This window comes from Cygnus olor, chromosome 2 (assembly GCF_009769625.2).
Source record: "Cygnus olor isolate bCygOlo1 chromosome 2, bCygOlo1.pri.v2, whole genome shotgun sequence".
NCBI lineage: Eukaryota > Metazoa > Chordata > Aves > Anseriformes > Anatidae > Cygnus > Cygnus olor.
The window spans coordinates 101,380,151-101,400,114 of record NC_049170.1 but is presented as its reverse complement, the minus strand read 5'-3'; the positions used below and the strand labels follow the sequence as shown (position 1 = coordinate 101,400,114).

General features: G+C 32.5%; 1 protein-coding gene across 3 annotated transcripts in view; it reads right to left on the bottom strand.

Annotated features, from left to right (window-relative positions):
- Positions 1-19,964, bottom strand: part of RTTN (rotatin) — an 86,328-nt gene that overhangs the window by 19,221 nt on the left and 47,143 nt on the right. For all 3 annotated transcript variants that reach the window (XR_005817666.1, XM_040549749.1, XM_040549750.1), the window contains exons 27-36: positions 18,757-18,911; positions 17,344-17,563; positions 15,627-15,755; positions 13,969-14,076; positions 13,290-13,448; positions 13,043-13,114; positions 9,360-9,552; positions 6,731-6,813; positions 1,155-1,266; positions 296-491 (exon numbers count right to left, since the gene is read on the bottom strand). Coding sequence is in view for 2 of the 3 variants with exons in the window: in XM_040549749.1 (XP_040405683.1) it covers positions 296-491; positions 1,155-1,266; positions 6,731-6,813; positions 9,360-9,552; positions 13,043-13,114; positions 13,290-13,448; positions 13,969-14,076; positions 15,627-15,755; positions 17,344-17,563; positions 18,757-18,911 (1,427 nt within the window). In the remaining variant the exon portion in view is untranslated. The remainder of the gene's footprint in view (positions 1-295; positions 492-1,154; positions 1,267-6,730; positions 6,814-9,359; positions 9,553-13,042; positions 13,115-13,289; positions 13,449-13,968; positions 14,077-15,626; positions 15,756-17,343; positions 17,564-18,756; positions 18,912-19,964) is intronic.

Here is a 19,964-nt window from a genome sequence, read left to right as displayed (position 1 = left end):
GTGACTCAATGGTCATCTAGACCAAACATCACACGACCAGTACACAGTAGTCCTGCAGAAACTACACACCACAAATGGTATCACCAATATGACTACCTCTCCTATGAAAAAAAAAATCCAAATTCTTGTATTGGTTGTATGTCAAAAAAAAAAATAAAAAAAAACAACACTGCAGAAGCAAGAATTGATCAATAACTTTAACAATTTTGCCATAACCATAGATCTCATTTCAAACTTTTCACCGCTATTACATTACTACACTTTGTCTGTAGTTCAGCAGTTATTGATCTCATACCTGCTGAGAGCTGTTAGCAAATGTACTTGTTGAAGAGCAATTCCAGTATCTTTTGGTGTAACAATCATCAGATTATGCAGAAGGCTGCAAACAGCTGACAAAAGTGCAGGTGTGACTACAGCACATTGTTTAGACATAACAGATGTGACAGAATCATGTTGACTTGGAGATGCTGTTGTGGTAGTATCACTTCGACCTAAAAGGTGTTTAAACAAAACAAACAAACAAAAGATACAAAATGATGTAGAGCAGTTACAGAAAACAACTGGATTTCTATTTTTCAGAAAATATCCAGGTTTCTTTTATACTTAGAACAGTATATTTTGGAGCGCAAGAAACATCAAATACAGGAAAGTGTTATTTAAAATAGCTCTGAAACAAAATGTTCTTTGTACAGAGCATCAATAATTGTAAAAGATAAATGCTAAATTTGGAATTATAAAAATTTTGTTTTCAATTCTTTCCTTAACAATGTTTTTAAAATCTATCTATATATTATATATATCTTATTATATACATAAGCTTATTTACATTATATACATTTTATCACTTTACAACTGTATTTAAACACACACAAAGCTTTTTCTGTGTGTATGCACATGCATGTTATGTATATGACAGCTTTATCAAAATCAAATGTTTTAAAAGGGTGACTGTAAGACAGCCTACTTCTGTCAAATCTAAGTCACCCTATTTCCTTTTAAAGATGATATTTCATGCTTGTCTTCTAATATAACCATTAGAAACATCAATGGTGTATGTTCCAGTAATACACAAGCTTTATACTTATTTACAAATACTGGAATATTGGTAGGCTAAGCAGCAATCATTATGTATTAAAACTCAAAGTTTGACTCACCTTGTGCCGTAAGCCGACTAACTGCAGTTTCAGGAATGAAATTGGTTGAATTTGTTGGGACTGTTGACTGAAGCTCAGTAACACTTTCCAGTGACTGTGATGCAGATAGAATCTAGAAAGCCATAAAAAGGAAACTAGTTGATTCCAGCTTTGATAGAGCAGACTTCCATTTACATTTTGCTTATACAAAGAAACAAAAGTTTTAAAAATTGATCACGGTCAAAATCTATTTGATTACAGTTTTATATATATATATATGTATTTTTATATATAAATGTATTAATATACACCAAATAATCTATATTTATATGCATCCAATGATTGAAACTATTGAAAGATAAGCAATACAAACAGCCTGAAACATTTCAGTTAAAAACTGATCGATGTCCATGGTAGTGGAAATTTCTCCTCTTCATCTCTTTCTTTTTTCCCCATCCATATAAGTGATTCAATCTATATTTGCATCAAAAATAAATAAATAAATAAATAAAAGGGTGGGGAAAAGGAAATCAGAAATTATTCTTCCTACCCATTGTATTCTTGCAGCTAGGTTACTTCTTTCCAGGTTTGGCTTTGATTTTCTAGAAGCACTTCGAGGTACTGGAACTCTCTATATAGTATTTTCTCATCCTTTGGAAGGTTTAACCCCACTGCCCCATGCACCATCACTGCCAAATGTTGTCAGGCTTCTACAGGGCTTTGAGCAAACTGCTCTTGGCAGAGAGGGGTGGAACTAGATGATTTTTAAGGTCCCTTCCAATCCAAACCATTCTATAATTCTATCAGCACATTTTTTTTACTTGAGACCACAGTCCCTGTCTGAGCAAAAGGTAGCTACCTCCATGTTACAGCTCTGTTCTCTCCCCCATTTTTCTCTGTCCTACTACATTCCATCCTACAGTCTCAAATATTTCTCAGTGTAACACTGTGACACTGAAGCTACAGTAAGATTTGTGATGCATGTCTGAAAACCATGATTTACATATATTTGGGGGACTAGGACTTGCCTGGCAGAGTATTTTTCTTGTTAGCAAAAAGCAGTACCAAATTGCACCAACCAATTCAAATTCAAACTTTGTTTAGATATACAACTAAAGAGCATTATTTGCCATTTGAAATGAATTATTTAAAGCTTCATAACTTCAGATTTAAATCATTCTTGAAAATGATTATTATATTAAATCAATCCACCTCGACTTGTGACAAATTCCGCATGCATTTAGCACTGCAATTACAAGTATTCTAATAAATGACAAATCTTTCTTGAAAAGTACAAATGCAACCTCCAACAGTCCACTTCTGCAACATGTAAAATCCTGAAAGAAGTTACTACTATATAGAGTCATCTTAAAGATATTATTATGAACTCATAAAGGCCTTCACATGTTAATAAATAACATCACCTACATTGCACAATAAATTCTTTTTGCATCTTGCAAAATTGTCTGAACACTTTCAGCAAACTTTTTTAACCTCTAGGATACAAATCCTGCTGGCACTGCTTTAGAAGGCATGTAGTGACTAATTCTCTTTTCAAACCTTTAAATCACTTAACTGTACAGCTCTCTGGTAATCACAGATTCAGAAAATAAAGTACACTTTTTTATAAAATAGGAAGATTTCATAGAAAAGATTGGCCGTAACTTGGCTATCTGGGAAATGTTTGTATCTGCACCACAGCTCAAGTTTTTAAGTAACTGTTCATTCTGCAAAGCAGCCCTGGCCAAAAAACATCCCTAGTGTGAAATACGTTGGTATGTCCATGCTGACTGGTGTTCTCAACCAATCATACATACTAAACATAAAACAAACATACTAGTTAAAGCAAGTTTTCTGTAATAACAACTTGAATTAATGTTTAAACTATACATTTTATAGAAGTCGAAGACGTATTATTTTCTCAGAATCAGACTGCTTGCAACATCCACAGTACAGTTTACAGGAAAAATAAATTTGACAAAATTCACTGTAATTCACCAAGACCTTAAAGACACTAAATACAGCATGTATCAATCTACAAACAATCCAGCTCTCCTGCTGTCTTTTATGTGACCTTGAATCATTGATTTCATTCCCACACTGCCATTTCTTCACTCTATAAAATGTGCAAAATTGTACTTATAGCCTCTGCAAGACCTTTGACAGACTATTTTACAGACTAAAGTAAAATAATAATAATAATTTCTGTTATTTAGTGTATTTGTTTTTCAATTTTCACATTTTTAATTTTTGCAGATTTGAGGAAAAACATTAGGGATAAGGAAAAACAATGAGTCCAAAAAAAATTCAGATACTATTTTGACTTAGGGTCACGTGAACACTGCGTGAAGTCAGACTTTGTTAGTGGATAGCTTAGATTATATTAAAACTGAAAACAGAAAACTAATACTGTCTTTTTATGTCAGAACTGTTTTCAAATATATTAAAAAATAATAATAAAAAAATAATTCTTTTCTGTTCATAGAATTTATAGAATAATAATACTCCTTTTGTTTTCACAGAAATCAAGCAAGCTGGCTTCCATAAAAATCTTCTGGATGTGGCTTATTGAAACAAAAAACAGTTTTATCTTCCTAAACTAGCATTTATGCAATGAATATAGACATAAAAGATTTTTTCTTTAAAATTTATTAAATATCAGAAAAGATCTTCCAAAATAAATATTTTTACTTGTTTTGATAGCTGGTAACTCTCAATTACTTGTGGCTGTTGTCACCAAATCTGTATCATACACGAACGCTTTTCCCTGCAATAGAACCTGAAGACTCCCTTTCAACTACGATAGGGAAAGCTTGCCATCTAGTGGGCTTGGAATGATTATGTGCTCCTGGTACCATCAACAGAAGAAACTTCTTTAAACTTTTGGTAATGACTACATAAATATGTTTCTTTTCCTCATTTATCAAAATGGAAAGCTTTAGGCCAATCTGTAGGAAGGTAAAATCTGAAGTTTTAGAAATAAACTGCAAGTGCCTTATTTCAAATCATGTTATTTTAAAGAAATATTTCCGAACTTTACTAGACAGACACTTCATAGTCATTAACTGTGCTCTGAAATTCAGTTTATATTTAGCCTCCGTTCCCTTCCTCTGTCTTTCCTCTCTCTTCAACTTGCATTGAAATACGAGACCTCTGCAACTCTTATCTATCCAGCATGTCAACGTTTTTTTTATAGGCAAGAAACAGTCTACACAAACGAGTTTACAGCTGTTAAAAAGTTGACAGTGTTAATGAATGTGTAGGACAAATGGAAATAAAATCACTTTCCATCTTGACAGTCAAGTAATCCTACTAAATGTAAAGTCTACAACATCTGGAGGACTAATACAAATTACTATACCTCAATATGCTTTCAGATTTGTATAATTAGTTGGAACTACAGAACAAAGCCTTTACATTAATCTATGATGCTACTTTACACAAATAAATTAAAAAACATTAATTTGACCTAGTAGATTCCAAGTTTTTTGTTTTTTTTTCTTAAGCCACAGAAGCTGCACTAGCTTGTTGTAATGAATTAACTCTTCATGAGAACTCAAGCACAACTTCAAGTAGATCAAATATTAGGAAGAATTGCTGAAATTTAACTTTCACCTCAGGTAAAAACAAATGAACAAAAACTTAAATTTGTTCAACTTTAATAAGAAAGTAACACCCTATTCATTAAAAAAAGGAAGCAACTGTTTGTAAATAGCGTGAGATTCCTATTAAAACATTTTTTTCCTTTAAGTAGCATTCATCTAAGATGAAGCAGCATGTGTTTCCTGATTTACATGGAGTTTCATTTATTTTAGTTTCAAATACTCAACTTTGAATATTTGTGTTTAAAATGACCCAAAGGTATTTGTGTTTTTATTATTATTATTCTTATTGTGTTTTTTTTTGTAAGACAAATGAAAAGCAGGTTCACTAAAAAATTTCTAAATCCAAAAGAGACAATTTAGCTTAACACTCAGATATATTTTTCCTAAGTATTAAAAATATAGTAGAAGTGCTCTTCATAAATCCATTTATAATAGAGTCAAACAAGAAGGAAAAATGTTAATTATGAAACAGTTTGAGACAAAAAGTTGCAGTACTGGCTTTTCTGTATTTATTTTTTTTTTGATCCCCTTCCACAGTAAAATTAGGCATAGCAGTTTGAGTCAATGATACAGTATCCCGGTGTGTTTTACAAGTATTTGTTATATCTGTACATTTGCGTAACAGAAAAACGTCTGGGCAATTAGTTCAAAAGTAATTACTTTCAAAGTAAAGACACAGCCCTAACATTCTTTAACTAGGAAACTTACAAGTGCCCTAGGCTAATAATACATTGTTAAGAAAAAAAAAGAAAAAAGCACAATCAAATGAAAACTATGCTAAAACTATGTATATGGAATTTTTATATCCAAAATAAGCACCTATGAATATAGCAAAACAGAAACAATATAGGAGCCTTAAGTGTTGAGTTTCAGCTGTAGTATTTAATAGATCAGGACCATGTCAACTGAAATATGAAGCAGTGAACACGAATATGACCTATAATGCTCTTAATGTAAATATTTTCTTTCATACAAGGAATTAGTGGAAAACAAACCTAGAGATAATGCTATTGTTATTGCATTAGTAATTGTCCTACGTTGTGTTTTTTTTGTTTTGTTTTTTTTTGACAATGACTTTCAAAGAAACCTACACTTAGCTGTGACAGCTTTGAAAGATGTAACATTATGGCTTTCATATTACATTATGAAATAATGGTTATTCATATATCAGAAACTTTCAAAGAAAATGTAAAAATAGTTTATATGTCAAAAATTTCTGGGAGTTATGCTACAGTCTTTGAAAAGATATGGTTTTTATTAGGTAATTAATGAATGTTATAGAAGCTTCCCCCACAGCCTCATCTAGTATTGCCAATCCATTCTGGAACTGGAAGAATGTATTTAATTTTCTCCTTTTGCATTTGCCATTTTGAAAATAGCATATGTTTACAGTATTTCACTGCAGAAGTCATCCTAGCCAGAAACAAACTTTTCAAACAGAAACCTGTTTTCTAATATTGTTTTTTTCTATCTTGAGTCTTGTGAACGCTTGTGGCACTTTCAAGTTTTATAAACACATTTTCAGAATCCAGTGTTCATTATTATATTGTATATAATTTTAGCACAATACACCTCTGTTGTTTTGATTGATCCAGTTCTATAGTTGTATTACATAAATATAAGTTCATTCTGAAAGGACAGTTTGGATATAAGCAGAAGTGGCAACTACAGACAGAGGTGATTGCATTTTGTCAATAAAGTCAACTACAGAGTGAGTAATCTCTAGAGAGTACATCTTTGTGGGAGAAGCTATAGAATTTTAGCACTGTCCTATGCATTTAGCTAGACAAGCCATTTTAAAGTTTTACTCAGCATACTCAGCTAATTCACAGTAAATTTCAATTTAGTTTTTGGTTTTTTTTTTTTTTTTTTTTTTACATTTCAGTTTACTTTAAGCTTTTTTTTTTTTTTTAAGCACTTAGTACTTATTTTCTTCACAGCATCTCATTAACAACGGTGCATTAAAAATAAAGAGATTACTCTGGACATTACCATAGTTTCTGATGTTGACTGAGAATGTGAAGATTGGCTTTGACTGGCAGGAACCTTCCAAAGATTAAGAGAATCATCCAAATCTGTATAGGAAAAATGGAGGGGGGGGAAAAAGACAATTATCAGAATCAAACAAATTTTTCTTTTTTATTACTACAATACCAGGAGAGAGCAAAACTAGCTTTTCAAAGCTTTGTTTCATAAAACAAAAAAGTAGACAGTCATACTTCTGAAAGTCTCAAAATATTTAATAGATTTGTATACATTGTACCGCTCAAATATTATCCAGCAAATCCCTTGAATAAACAGAAATTAAATAGAATACAATATTCAGCTATGACATAAAACACCATGGAAAAAACTATACTTAGCTCAAATTGCAGTTACATAGCCTTTGATCATTTGAAATAGTTCATATTTAGTTTTATTTAAAATATAATAGGATAAAAGTACTGATACTGTGGTCTCACAATACAAACATAATGAACTGACATCCTCATCTTCAAAAAAGCTTCAAGTTTATAACTTAAGAGAAGCAGTTTCAGGAGAACCCATTTCCATAAATATAATGAAGGCAGAATTAACTTGTAAATGTGTTTCAGAACAAAAAGTGATGAAACCTTTATAGCTCAAACCTGTTAATAATAGGCTTTCAGTTTTTTATATGTAGAAAACATAAGTAAGTCAAACAGTATGGCACTAGACTACACAGATTCCAAATCCCCAAACCATAAAAGTGGAGGTCCTATAAATATCTTAGCTAATTACTAAGCTGAGATAATTATTTTTAACATAACTTTATTGATGAGGTTTTTTAAGTTGCTGAATAACGTGAAGGAAATACATCAGGAAGAAAACCTACAAAAACAGTTTCAGGAAGATAAACCAAAGGGAGATCTTCTATTAAGAAATGACAAGGGACCTAACATAAAAAGCAGCAACAGGTCATTATAGATGAACATAATTGTGAAGGTATGAATGGAGCACTTATAAGCCTTTCAAGCACAATTGTTTTAGAGACAGAGCAAACATTGTCCTGTCCTCCCTTTCTTTTTCAAATAAAGCTTATGTTTCCTGTTCCTGAAATCTCATAGATAAAAGATAGAAGATTCTTCCTCCTCACTTCAAAGCTGCCAGAACAGCATTCTGTTGGCTTTACTCTTCAAAAAAACACAAAAAAATATCTCAACTGCTCACTGAAATGTTCTACAGTCCTGGAGAATTAGTTGATCTTAGATATGATATTTCATCAGTTAATTGACAGAAAAAGCAATTGGCCCAAACAAGTGGAACAATGGAGGACAATGTATTGGACAGAAAAAAAAAAAAACATTTATGACTGTCCCCTTCCCTCCCCCTCCCGCCGCCCCCCTGCCCAAACAAGAGAAAAAGGAGAAAAACAACACAGGAAAAAAAAGAAAAAAGAGGGACATGAAGGAGGGGAAGAGAGAGACATGAGGTGGGGGAGACATGGAGTGGGGAAGAAAGTGGCACAGGGAAAGACAGAAGGGAGAGCGCAGCACAAGGGAAAAAAAAAGAGGAAGAGAAAAAAAGGGGGAGAGACAAAGCGTGAGAGAGCGCCACAGGGAGGGGGGTGAGGCACAGAGACAAAGAAAGCCACAGAAGAAATTAAAAAATGAAGTGCTTTTATGACTAGAATTTTGTATATTGCTGAGGTACATCTCTGGTAACGGAGTAGGTTAACCACAAACATATAAATTCTATTTCCTTTCAGTGTGTCTGTCATAAAGTCATAACTTAGTAGGGAAAACAGCATTCCTCTTCTGTTCATGCTTCTGTAACGTAAGCTGCAAAGATGCAAAACCTACAAGAATTGCTCAAATTGTAACCTTAAAAGATGCAAACAGAATCTTAGATACACAAAAAAAGAAAAAACAAAATAATGATCCTATTAATTTTCCTCTCCTCAGTTTTCACTAGCTGAGCTTTCTCAAGAATTTACTAACTTTCTAAACTTAAGATAATACTACATATCTGGACAAGAACGTGGGTTCCACCATGCATCATAGAAAGAGACTTAGAAAATGATTACTCAATATAAGAGTTAGATCTCTGGAATTTCAAAGGTACGCAGATTAAAAAATCTAACCAACCAATCTGAATATTTGATCAACCTCTGAACTAAATTATGTCTGAATGTCTTAGAACACTGATAACTTCAGCATTTTGGAAGCCACTCCTAATCATGCATCTTTGAAGCTGTAAAAAATACACACATTAAGAAACAGAAGTAAGAGATGTAGACTGTTTCTAAAACTGTATTTCTTTTTCCTAAACTTTCATACTTGTCTGTTAAAGTTGCAAGCATAAAAAGTATTTTAACCCCAACATTTCACAAGAAAACTTGCTGTAGAAACAATTACACCTTTTTACACCTTTACATTTATAACTTTTTGAAGATGTAACAGTTCAGAGCTTTGTCTGAGATATGCCGAATTATTTACTCTTAGATATTTAGACCCATACTGAACTTGAAAACATTTAAACTCATGGCTTACATATTCAATTTTGAGCTTCATTTTTAATAAGATTTACTTGAGGTAAGTTACTCTAAACTAGACGTTACTTCAGTAGGTTAAAAACGCAAGATTACATTAGCATAACTTACCAGTTACACCACTTTTTTCAATAATGTGGTTGTCTTCCCTGGAAGAATTTAAATCAAACATATAACAACCTAGGTAACAGTGTTTCACCATCTGATTCAAATGTTCGTAAAATTGACAGTGATACAAAAGAGCCTTAAGTGCAGGTTTTCCTGTCTGGGAGAGGCCAGATTCTTCATCATGTACACAGGGGCCCTGAAGACATGAAATTCACAAAGATAATTATTTTATGTAAAAGATTCCTTTAAAGAAAACTGTCAAAAACAAACAAAACACAACTCTAAGCCTAATACTGTTTGTGTGTATATGCATAGCTGTTTTACAGACTAACAGATTCTAGAAGTCAGATTTCGATTTTATTACGACTAAATAAAAGTTTTACAAAAACAGTAATGATTTAGTAAAATGGAAGTATTTATTTAACTCCTGAGAAATTTATAACAGCTAAGTAGAAAGCCATGGAAAGCTATAACCTGTGGGATTTAAGACTTTACAACTCTAATTTCTCATTTAATCCTACTTACAGATACAAGTATATTGCTATTATACCATCTACCCATATCAATCTATTATGACAAAAGATTTATTTAAAAAATTTAAAAAAAATGAAAGAAATTCTCTTTGAAGAATGTTTTTCAGACATATTTTTAAATACTGACTCAAGGGAAAACATTGTAGAGAACTGAGTTTATTCCTAGAAAGAAATACCTTAGTTGTTTGTTTTCCACATCAACAGTTTGATTTGCCTGTTTATATTACAGTATTTTTCCAGTGTCTTCTACGGTAATAGAAGAAAACAAAAAATCCCTATTAAGCTATCACCTGTTTTAGAATGACCATAAAATTAGAAATGTTAATTGGCAAAAGAACTCAAAGTGAGAAAAAAAAATTACATTCTGTGAGTTTTAGAAGGGATCTTGCAGAACTTTAATTAAGACTTGTTTAAATTATCAGAAAAATAATGCTAGTTAGAAACTTTCCTTTGTAGTCAGCAGACAGCAGAGGAACATAACCAACAAATAAGTCATTTGAAAGACACTATTTACCCCCAAGAGGCTCCCCCAATCCCTCCATTTACACTGAATATAAGCCTTCTTTCCAAGAAAAAAAAAAAAAAGATCAAATAGAAGGTGTAAAACTATTTTGTATGACAGGGTAAGTTATAGCCAGAGCTCTGACTGGGTACTGCTAATTATTTTCTATGATTCTATATAAACAGACTATTTCACTATTTGCCTTTTATGCTAATTAAAGAATTATATATGACAAATAGTTTGAAGAAGAATGCATTATTTCATGCAAATTGCTCATAACAAATTATAAAACTGTAGTCATTCACTATCAGCAATATACTTGGACTGTATCAACAATGACAAATGAATTCTTTGGAAATTCTGTTAAATTTAGTCAAAATCTTGCTACCCATAACTGTCTTTACCAGTTTAAAAACCTATACCATTCACTTTATTGCACAATGGGTGTACTGAAAGAGTCATTCATCAGTTACTTTCACAATGTGGTTTGACTTAAGCAATCTTCAGAAAACGTAGTACACTGCAGTCTTAGAATACTTTATACAGGTTGACTTATTACAAATTGTCTCCTGCGGCCACTCTTTAAAGTAATATAGCAAAATGAACTATTACAAAACAAATCAACCAAGTAACAGCAACACTATAGACATTTATGTGAAGATACTGGCCTACAAGCTCCAGCAACAGCCTTTTCTTTTCCAACACTATTTTCATTAAATGATGAAATAATAATGTTCTACGTTGGCTCTGGTACGTTATAGCTACTATTCACCCAGATCCACTTAATTGGTCTCCTTTGAACTTGCTTGCATTAAGGTCTGCAGGCAAATTATCTTATCCCGTGTGACGAAAAAAAAGTAACTGAACTACAGAATTTTATCCTGGTGGTATCTTACAACTTTAATTGCTGTTTATATTTTCAACACTTTTAATTTACCAGTTACCATAAAGTGTTGTTTGATAATATCTTTCAGCATGAACACTTATTAAGAGACGAGCAATTTCCATTAAACTGCACTTAACAAGAATTGACTCAACACTGATATTAATTGCACTGGCATTCATCCAGAATTCTGCAACTGGATTCAATTTCTGTCACCTCACCATAGTCATTGAAATATTAAAAAAGAATAAAAAGCAACTTTCAATTCAGTTTATATTGACAAGTTATAATAGCTGCACCTTGCAAATCCCCTGCTACTAAATAATTATTATTCATATTGGTAAAATATTAATTTTTAAGTAATCAAAGACTGAAACAAGCCAGAGATTACAGATTACTTGAACATATTCCTTTATAATCAGATGTAAAGAAAAGATGTCTGGGGGACAAGAGGCTGGAGAGTAGCCCCACGGAAATTAATCTGGGAGTTCTGGCTGACAGAAAGTTGAATGTAAGTGTGCCCTGGCAGCCAAAAGGGCCAACCATATCCTGGGGGTACATCAAGCACAGCATTGCTAGCCAGTTCAGGGAAGTGATAATCAGTACTCTGCTCCGCGCTGGTGCAGCCTCACCTCAAGTACTGTGTAGTTTTGGGCACCACAATACAACAAGAACATAGAACTTATTAAGACTATAAAAACTATTAGGACTATAAAACTATTACAGAGGTGTCCAAAGGAGGGCTACAAAGATGGTGAAGGGTATAGAAGGGAAGATGTAGGAGAAGCAGCTAAGGTCACTTTGTTTGTTCAGCCTGGAAAAGAGGAGACTGAGGGGAGGCCTCAAGGCAACCTACAGCTTCCTGATCTCTTCTATTGGTGGTCAGCGATAGGACATGAGGGATGGTCATGAAGCTGCACCAGCAGAGGTCCATGTCAGATATTAGGAAAAGGTTCTTCACTGAAAGGGTGGTTGGACATTGGAACAGGCTCCCCAGGGATGTAGTCATGGCAACATGACTGCTGGAGTTCAAGAAGCATTTGGACAACGCTCTCAGACATATGGTTTGACTTTTGGGTGGTCCTGTGTGGAGACAGGAGTTGGCCTTGATGATCCTCGTGAGTCCCTTCCAACTATGAATTGAATGTGAATTCTATGATTCCCTTCCATATGAATTCTATCATAGAATATACCGAGCTAGAAAGGACCCACAAGGATCATCAAGTATTTGAAAATTCGTCACCCAACTGGACACAGCCCTGAGCAACCTTCTGTAGCTCATCCTACTTTTCAGCAAGGGTGTATGTTCTTAAACAGATTAAATTACAGCAAACTGCTAGCAGCTTCATCTTTCTTTGGGACATATTGTTTCTTGCCACTCATATTTATTTCAAAACATTTTATAAACACTACGTTTTCAGAATTTCTTCCTCACACACCTCAAATCATGTTGCATTCTGAGCGTGGGCAGAAAAAAAAAAAGACCAATTTCTATTTTAAAACATTAATGACACTATGGAAGCAAGTAAGTTTCCTAGGAGATTAAAGACATTATATAAGATACTGTACATACATGATCTAAGATACTAAACAATCTAACTTTAGCTGTTTTCTTGAACTTGCTGGAAGTTGGAAGAAGTTTGTCTACTCATGTATTTCTTTCCAAAACATCACCTCAGACATTAAATACAGGTATAGTGCATTAGGTTTTTATGACAAATAATGCATCTCCGTGAAAGTATGAACTTTCTCATCAATAGTTACTCACTTGCCAAACACAGTCTTTCACATCTTCAGTAGGAATTGGAATCACAAGAAGATTTTGTAGAATAAAAGCAGCCTAAAAGAAATGAAATCAATACTGCAGTCTAGTCATCACAGTTCAATAACATACGTCAGATTGAACAGCACAGTTTCTATATTATTCCATCGCTTTAGACATATATAAGAAAAAAATTTTCCATATTCATGTTGGAAAAAAAAGTTAAGACAGCAGAATGACACAAAAAACATACCTCCCTGCGTACCATGCTACATTCAGATTGGTCCAGAAGGATGTTTATCACTGTTCCCCATAGCCCTCCTGAAATGTTCTGGCAACTTTCTGCTAAAGCAATACATCCTACTTCAAGAGATGTAAGAGCTGATCCTATTCCAAGTGCTGTGAATCTGACCTAGTACATGTAAGTACAATATAAAAGTGACGTTTCTTACAGTAATATTAAACACGTCTTTTAAATTATTATTATATTAACTGAATCTGTAGCTTAGAAGGAACTTATTCAAAAATAAGTATTGAATAATCTTAACATTAAACCATTTAAAAGTAGTTCTGACTAAAAATATCATACAATTCAACAGATTTGCATCAAATACATTTGCTCTAAACTTGTAGTACAGGTACCTGCTTCTGCTTTGGAGCTAAACAAGAGCAACATTGATGAAAACTGCTTATGAATCACTATCACGAGTGACTAATGAGAGGACAGAAGACTGAAGATAAAGTGAAGGATTTCACAGAAAATGTTTATATGGAAATATTGCCTCTACTTTATTGCTATTGTTACTTAGGATATAGCTAGTAACATTTAAAATAATACAAAACAGTAGTTTCAATATTGAATAAATTAATCAAACAAAAAAGTTGTAAATACTTAGGTGTCAAAATAATATATCAACATTACATTAACTAACCTCAGGGTCTCTATCTACCCATAAAGGAATCAGCCATGCCAGACCTAGGTGAGAAGGAAGTTGGTCTTCACTGTTATCATAAGGCAAAGACCAAAGAGATACCCAGTCCTGATCAGAAAACAGAAAGTACGGAATTATTTTATAAATCTTTTAATGCCAGTCTACCAACTGAGCCTAAGTTATCAATTGCATACTAAACCACTTTAAATGCACACAACACTGATATTCCTGGAAAAAAGAGTTTGATTCTGCCTCTATAAATATGCATTTAACTTGTTGACTTCACCTATTGAATATAATTAAATTTGTGACTACTTCTTCATAGGATTAGGATAGCAGTGCTAAAGACAGAATAAATATTTCACTTGAATTTTACATGTATTACTCCTTGCATTTTTTATTTTTGCTCATTATAAACACTTTTTTTTTTGTAATCATAGGTGTGCAGGAAATTGCCAAATAAGAACACACAATTATTTCTTTCTTTGATCATAATTTATTCTTTTCCTTTGTGCACTTGCCATATGATTAAATAAAGTTATGCAGACTACCATGTATTACCTATCTGCAGATTCCATGAAATCATACTTGACTTTGCAAACTCAGTTTCTTACTTCATATCAAAAAATCCATACCAGCAAAGTGCTTTGGTTAGCATTTATGTTTAGCATAAAACTGCACAATGCATTAAGTTCATATTGAACCACGATACCTAAAATTTTATAGATCCGTCCTCTGGCCATCTCATATCTGTATATTTTTATACAGTAGATGACGATGTTGGATGCTTCTCTTGGAGTAGTGTATTTTGCATGGATCTTCAATACATACAATATTAATAACAGTAAGCATAGTCTCTTACAATATTTGAATTTGAAAGGGGAGGAGCATTAAAATACAAAATGAAATACAAAATATAGGTCAGGTCAGCAAAGTATGATCATAAAGCAATAACAAAGCAAATAAGGAAACAAAACATTGCATACTAAGTACATGGTCTATTTCTCAGTACTTCTACAAACACCTGATAGTCATTTCTGTCCATCAGTATGAACTAAAGGATCTTACGCTCAACTTTACAAGGTAGTTCTGTAAATAATGAAGGACCAGAACGGTTCGTAACACCACTAATGAGCAAAATAAAATTAAAAAGACCAACTGGATTTTAACTACTTTTTATTTCAAGTCACTACACTGTACGTTTTAAGATGGTATTAAAAACTTGAAAAAAAAAAAACACAGTTATCCAGGATGCTTCTTGTATAACACTGATTGCACAGAGGAAGGCAGCTAACTTTGTATTCCTTTCTCCATAAGATCTGACACTAAATCTCATGATTGCAAACCATGGATAGGATTTAAAAAATTTTTTAAGAACATAAATTATCAGTATTGTAGACATTAACACTGTTGTAGACAGATTATGACTTATAGCCACAAAAATGTCATTGTTCATTATGTTACTATACATATTATTATATGTATGACTAAAATAAATGAATAAATAAATAAAGGATCACATCCAGTCTTTCATCCATGCACTTATGATTTAATTCATCAGAGGTAGCAGTCTTTCTGCAATGTACTTAACACTTGTTACAATATATCTGTGCATAGCCTCACAAGTGAGGAAATAAAGGCAACTATATCACACTCACCATATCCTTGGCTTGAGCCATCATTTCATGAGATAAGTGAAGCAAGCAAAGAACTGTACTTTTTGTAACACCTTTTCCCATGAAGGACATAGCATTTCCTCCCCATTCAACATAAAATGATGAGATGACCTGGGAGTATGGGAAAAAGTTCATGGTAGCTTTACTGTAAACAGCATACAGGTAGAGTACCAACTGTTGTACAAAACTAAAACACAAACTTATGGAAAGATGGCAAACATTATCAAATATACACTTTCAGCTAGATTTTAAAAATGTATTTATAAGTCACTTAGTCATACATTGATTTCCTATATGGTTAAACATCTGAAGCTCATTGAAGAGGCAACTTAAAACCAAACTATATAGCAAAAAATATATAAATAAAATATATAAAACAAAAGACTACAGTGGAACTACATAATAAACACAATATTGAATAGAAACCTGAAAGTTTATTTTTGATGGAAATTTGTCATTTATTGCACCCATTTTTTCTTTCAGATATGCTTGGAACTAAAAATGGAGTTTCTTTCCAAAATTCTGTGTTCAAGAAAATGGGTCATTTCTATTTCTTGTTGTGATTTGAATTGGAATAAATATACTAGCTTTCCATATCAAATTCTGATGAACAGAAAATAGAGGTCATGGGATCATACTGTTAAATAAATGGTCTTTGACTAAATATATAACCATATATGTTAAAATGAAAATCATGCTGCTTTTAACAAAACGTGGCCAAAAAAAATTATTCTTAATACTTATGCTTCAAGATGAACTTTTCTCCCCCAAACATGGCAATTTAAACTTCTCCATTTTTGTTGTTATTCTTTCTTGATGTTCCACCCTATAGGAATTCCTTCCAAATGCAATCTCTTCCCTCCCCCCCAAAAGAAACCTAAACTTACTTTAACATTTAGGCCAATTAAAATTGCTTAATTCTTTTGCACATCTTGGCAAGTTAAGGCTTTCTCCTAAAACACTACACCATTAACAAATACAATAAAAAAATAAATAACAATAAAAATAAAAAATAACAATAAAAAATAACAATAAAAAAAATAAAAAAATAAAAAAACAATACACCATAACAAATTTCATTAAAATAATCACCTGTACGTAAGCTTCACAGACACTTACCTGGTTGCTATTCATATCATTAAGAACCTCAGACAAATTAAAGTTACTTTAAGACTTTTTCAAACCTCTACCATTTCAACAGATGTTACTACTTGAAGCTAAAAAGAAAGCTTCTAAGAAACAAATGTTGACTTCCCAACAGCAGCAGCATCTTGAATTACCTCTTTTCTACTTTCTCTGTGTTAATAACTTGCCTGAAGAGTTACTACTGTTACCCTTCACCCCCTTTCACGCATGGATTTTGCTTGTGGGAGTATATCTTGGATTTTACTCTTAGTGTTTTAGTTATAAAAAAATACAACACCCATTTGAGCTTTCTTGTCACTAACTCTTAAACAGGGGATGAAGGCACAAGGAATATAACCAATCTTCATAAGAAAAAATAATTTACATTTATTTATTTTTAAAGTACGTATCACTCAACCTGATCTACATTTTTTAGCTATTTACTTATAAGAAAAGTACCTTTCAGAGCAATGATATTCACTACAAGTACAGTGTAAAAATTATGACGTAATTAGTTACACGGTGTTTTACAAGCATTCAGACCAAAAGTTAGGTTATAACATAACCTACTTACTTCAAGAAGACCTGTTAAATATTTCTTACAAATTGTGACAGGTTCAACTGTAGCAGAATATGTACTCCAGTCTGGCAGTGCAGTAACATGAACCATTCCTCGTAATGTTCTCTCCAGTGAGGGAAGTCCATAAAAACGTGGTGCATCTGTTAGTCGTAAGCATTGTAGCAGCTTCAGAGCCAGCTCAGTTCTGAAAGAGCCAGCAAGTTCCAAGCCCTCTCTGGATTAATTGTAAAAAGCAAAAAAAGTATCAACTGTCAGCATGAAGTTATTGTAATGAATTGTTTTTACAAGAGGCTGATGCATCATTCTTATTAGTGCTAGTCTGTGAGTCTCAGCATCTCAATTAGTTACTGCTGGCTTATGAAGAAAGTAACACAGACTTAAATTATTATTTATAGCTTCAACCAAGTTCTGAAAGTATAATATTGTAACTGCTTATAACAGGACAGCTTAACCAAAAAAGGAAAAGTGAGATAGAACTCTAATTACTGATGAACGTATAAAAGAGCAAGAGTTTTTCAAAAGAATCTCTCAGAAGAGTCACAAAGCTTAATAGCTATGTTCATTCCGGTTCAAGAGACAAATTTTAAAATATTTCCTGCAAGTACAAGACAAAACTGGAAGGGATTTCTATAATCATTTTTCCAGCTGTCAATTCTTTTATGTATGTGTGTATATATATATATATATATATATATATATATATATATTTTATTATTTTTTTTAAGAGCAACTGGGAAGAATGAAAAAGATAACATTCTAAAAGTATTTTTACAAACAGTTATTTTGTGGTACTTAGCTAAGCAAATATGTCAAGTTGCAATTTTAGCATCTCCTCGAATGCACTTGGATAGAGGGGTTTACTGTGGGAAATATTTTATAAACTCAGAGAAAAATATAATATAAATCAATTTCTGTCTTTGTTTGACTAACAGAAAAAGGTTGGAACTTCATGCTGGGAGAAGCTGACTAATGTGACTTGATACACTCTGTAATATACTTTAGGGCAAAAATGAGTTGGGTGAAAATAGGTATTTGTTGATATTCCAGTGTTTTGCTTTCCTATTAATAACTACTACAAAATCAACCAAATTATCATTAGCTCGTGCAAATTTCCAGCAGTGAAAGAGAAACAGCTCATCTTCTCAATACCATCAATTTATTTATCATTTGTTGAAAAACTGCATACCCTAATACACTAGTGCATAGCCTTCCAAGTTTCTTAATTACCTGATTTTACTGTGAAAATGTCTAGCTAATGCTGATCTTTACTTCAAGAGGAGTATACTACTCCATTTTTCAGGTTTACCATGACTGTACCATGGTATAATTACATTCCAACTCTGACTGAGATACAGTAGCACTACGCATTATGATCCCCAGCCAGAATTAAACAGAATTAAACTCTACCTGTCAGTCACCGACACTGAGCAAAATAACAATGCGTTAAAAAGACGAATGAGTTCTTTATCCAGTTGCTGCCTGACAGCAGTCTGTATTTCATCTATTTCATCTCGCACTTGGGATTCTGGTCGCGCAAGAAGGCCCAAAAGGGAATTTGGCTTCTAAAAGAAAAGAATAAAAATACAGTCACATACTGCATTGTTTAAATTCTACTTTAACACACACACTAAAGCCATTTTTTTGTTCAGTGCTTTTAAATCACACATTATAAATCACAAATTCCGCAATCGTTTTAATACGAATTATTTGTTTAAAAAAAAAAAAAAAAGAAAAATGTAAAATTTTCCAATAATAACCAGTTACTTGAATCTACTAAATATCATAAAATAATCATCCACAGTTAAAGCCTTTAAAATCTCCTGGTATTAATTAGCCATATTTGGTAAATTTTATAGGTTTCCCAGTTAACCATACACATTAAAGTACATCAGTTCTATACATAATGAAAAGAAGATTACTAGTAATTTTTTCTTAATGTTTAGACAGCATTTTAAAAGGGGAAAATGCAAGCGCATAGAGACAGTACTTTTCTTAACATGTGATATGTAAGACCATGAGTGATATCACTTTGAGGACACTATGCCCTTGCTTTATAAAATACTGTTCTTTACAACAAAAACTTAAACTGCAGTCATGACTTTTATCCTTGGCATCTAACTATTGTTTTTTATACGGCAAAACTGAATTATGTTTTGACAAATATAATAAAAAAATTGTTTTATATTGCTTTCTTAATCTTAATGTCCTATTTTATACTTTTCAATTTTACACATCTTAAAAGAACAGCATTAGAGAGAACAGATCTCAAAAGTAAAGCACACAAGTCAAAAATCTGAAAGGAAAAAAACCTACATTCTTTCAATATTATACTTGCCATTACATATATACTAGCCTATATAATATAAATAAATTGAACTTCCTCAGTGCAATAAAAATATTTTACTTAAACATATTACAACCATTTAAAATCAAAACTAAATTGACAGACTCTGAAAAAAAAAGTCTGTCTTAAATTTCAATTCTTGTTCTTAAGCCACAACAGATGATGTGCATTTATATCTTTGTCAAACAGAAGGTTCTAATATGGAACCTCATCCTTTAAGTTACGTAGATAATACATACATATAGCTAATGTAGTTAACCATACCACAGTT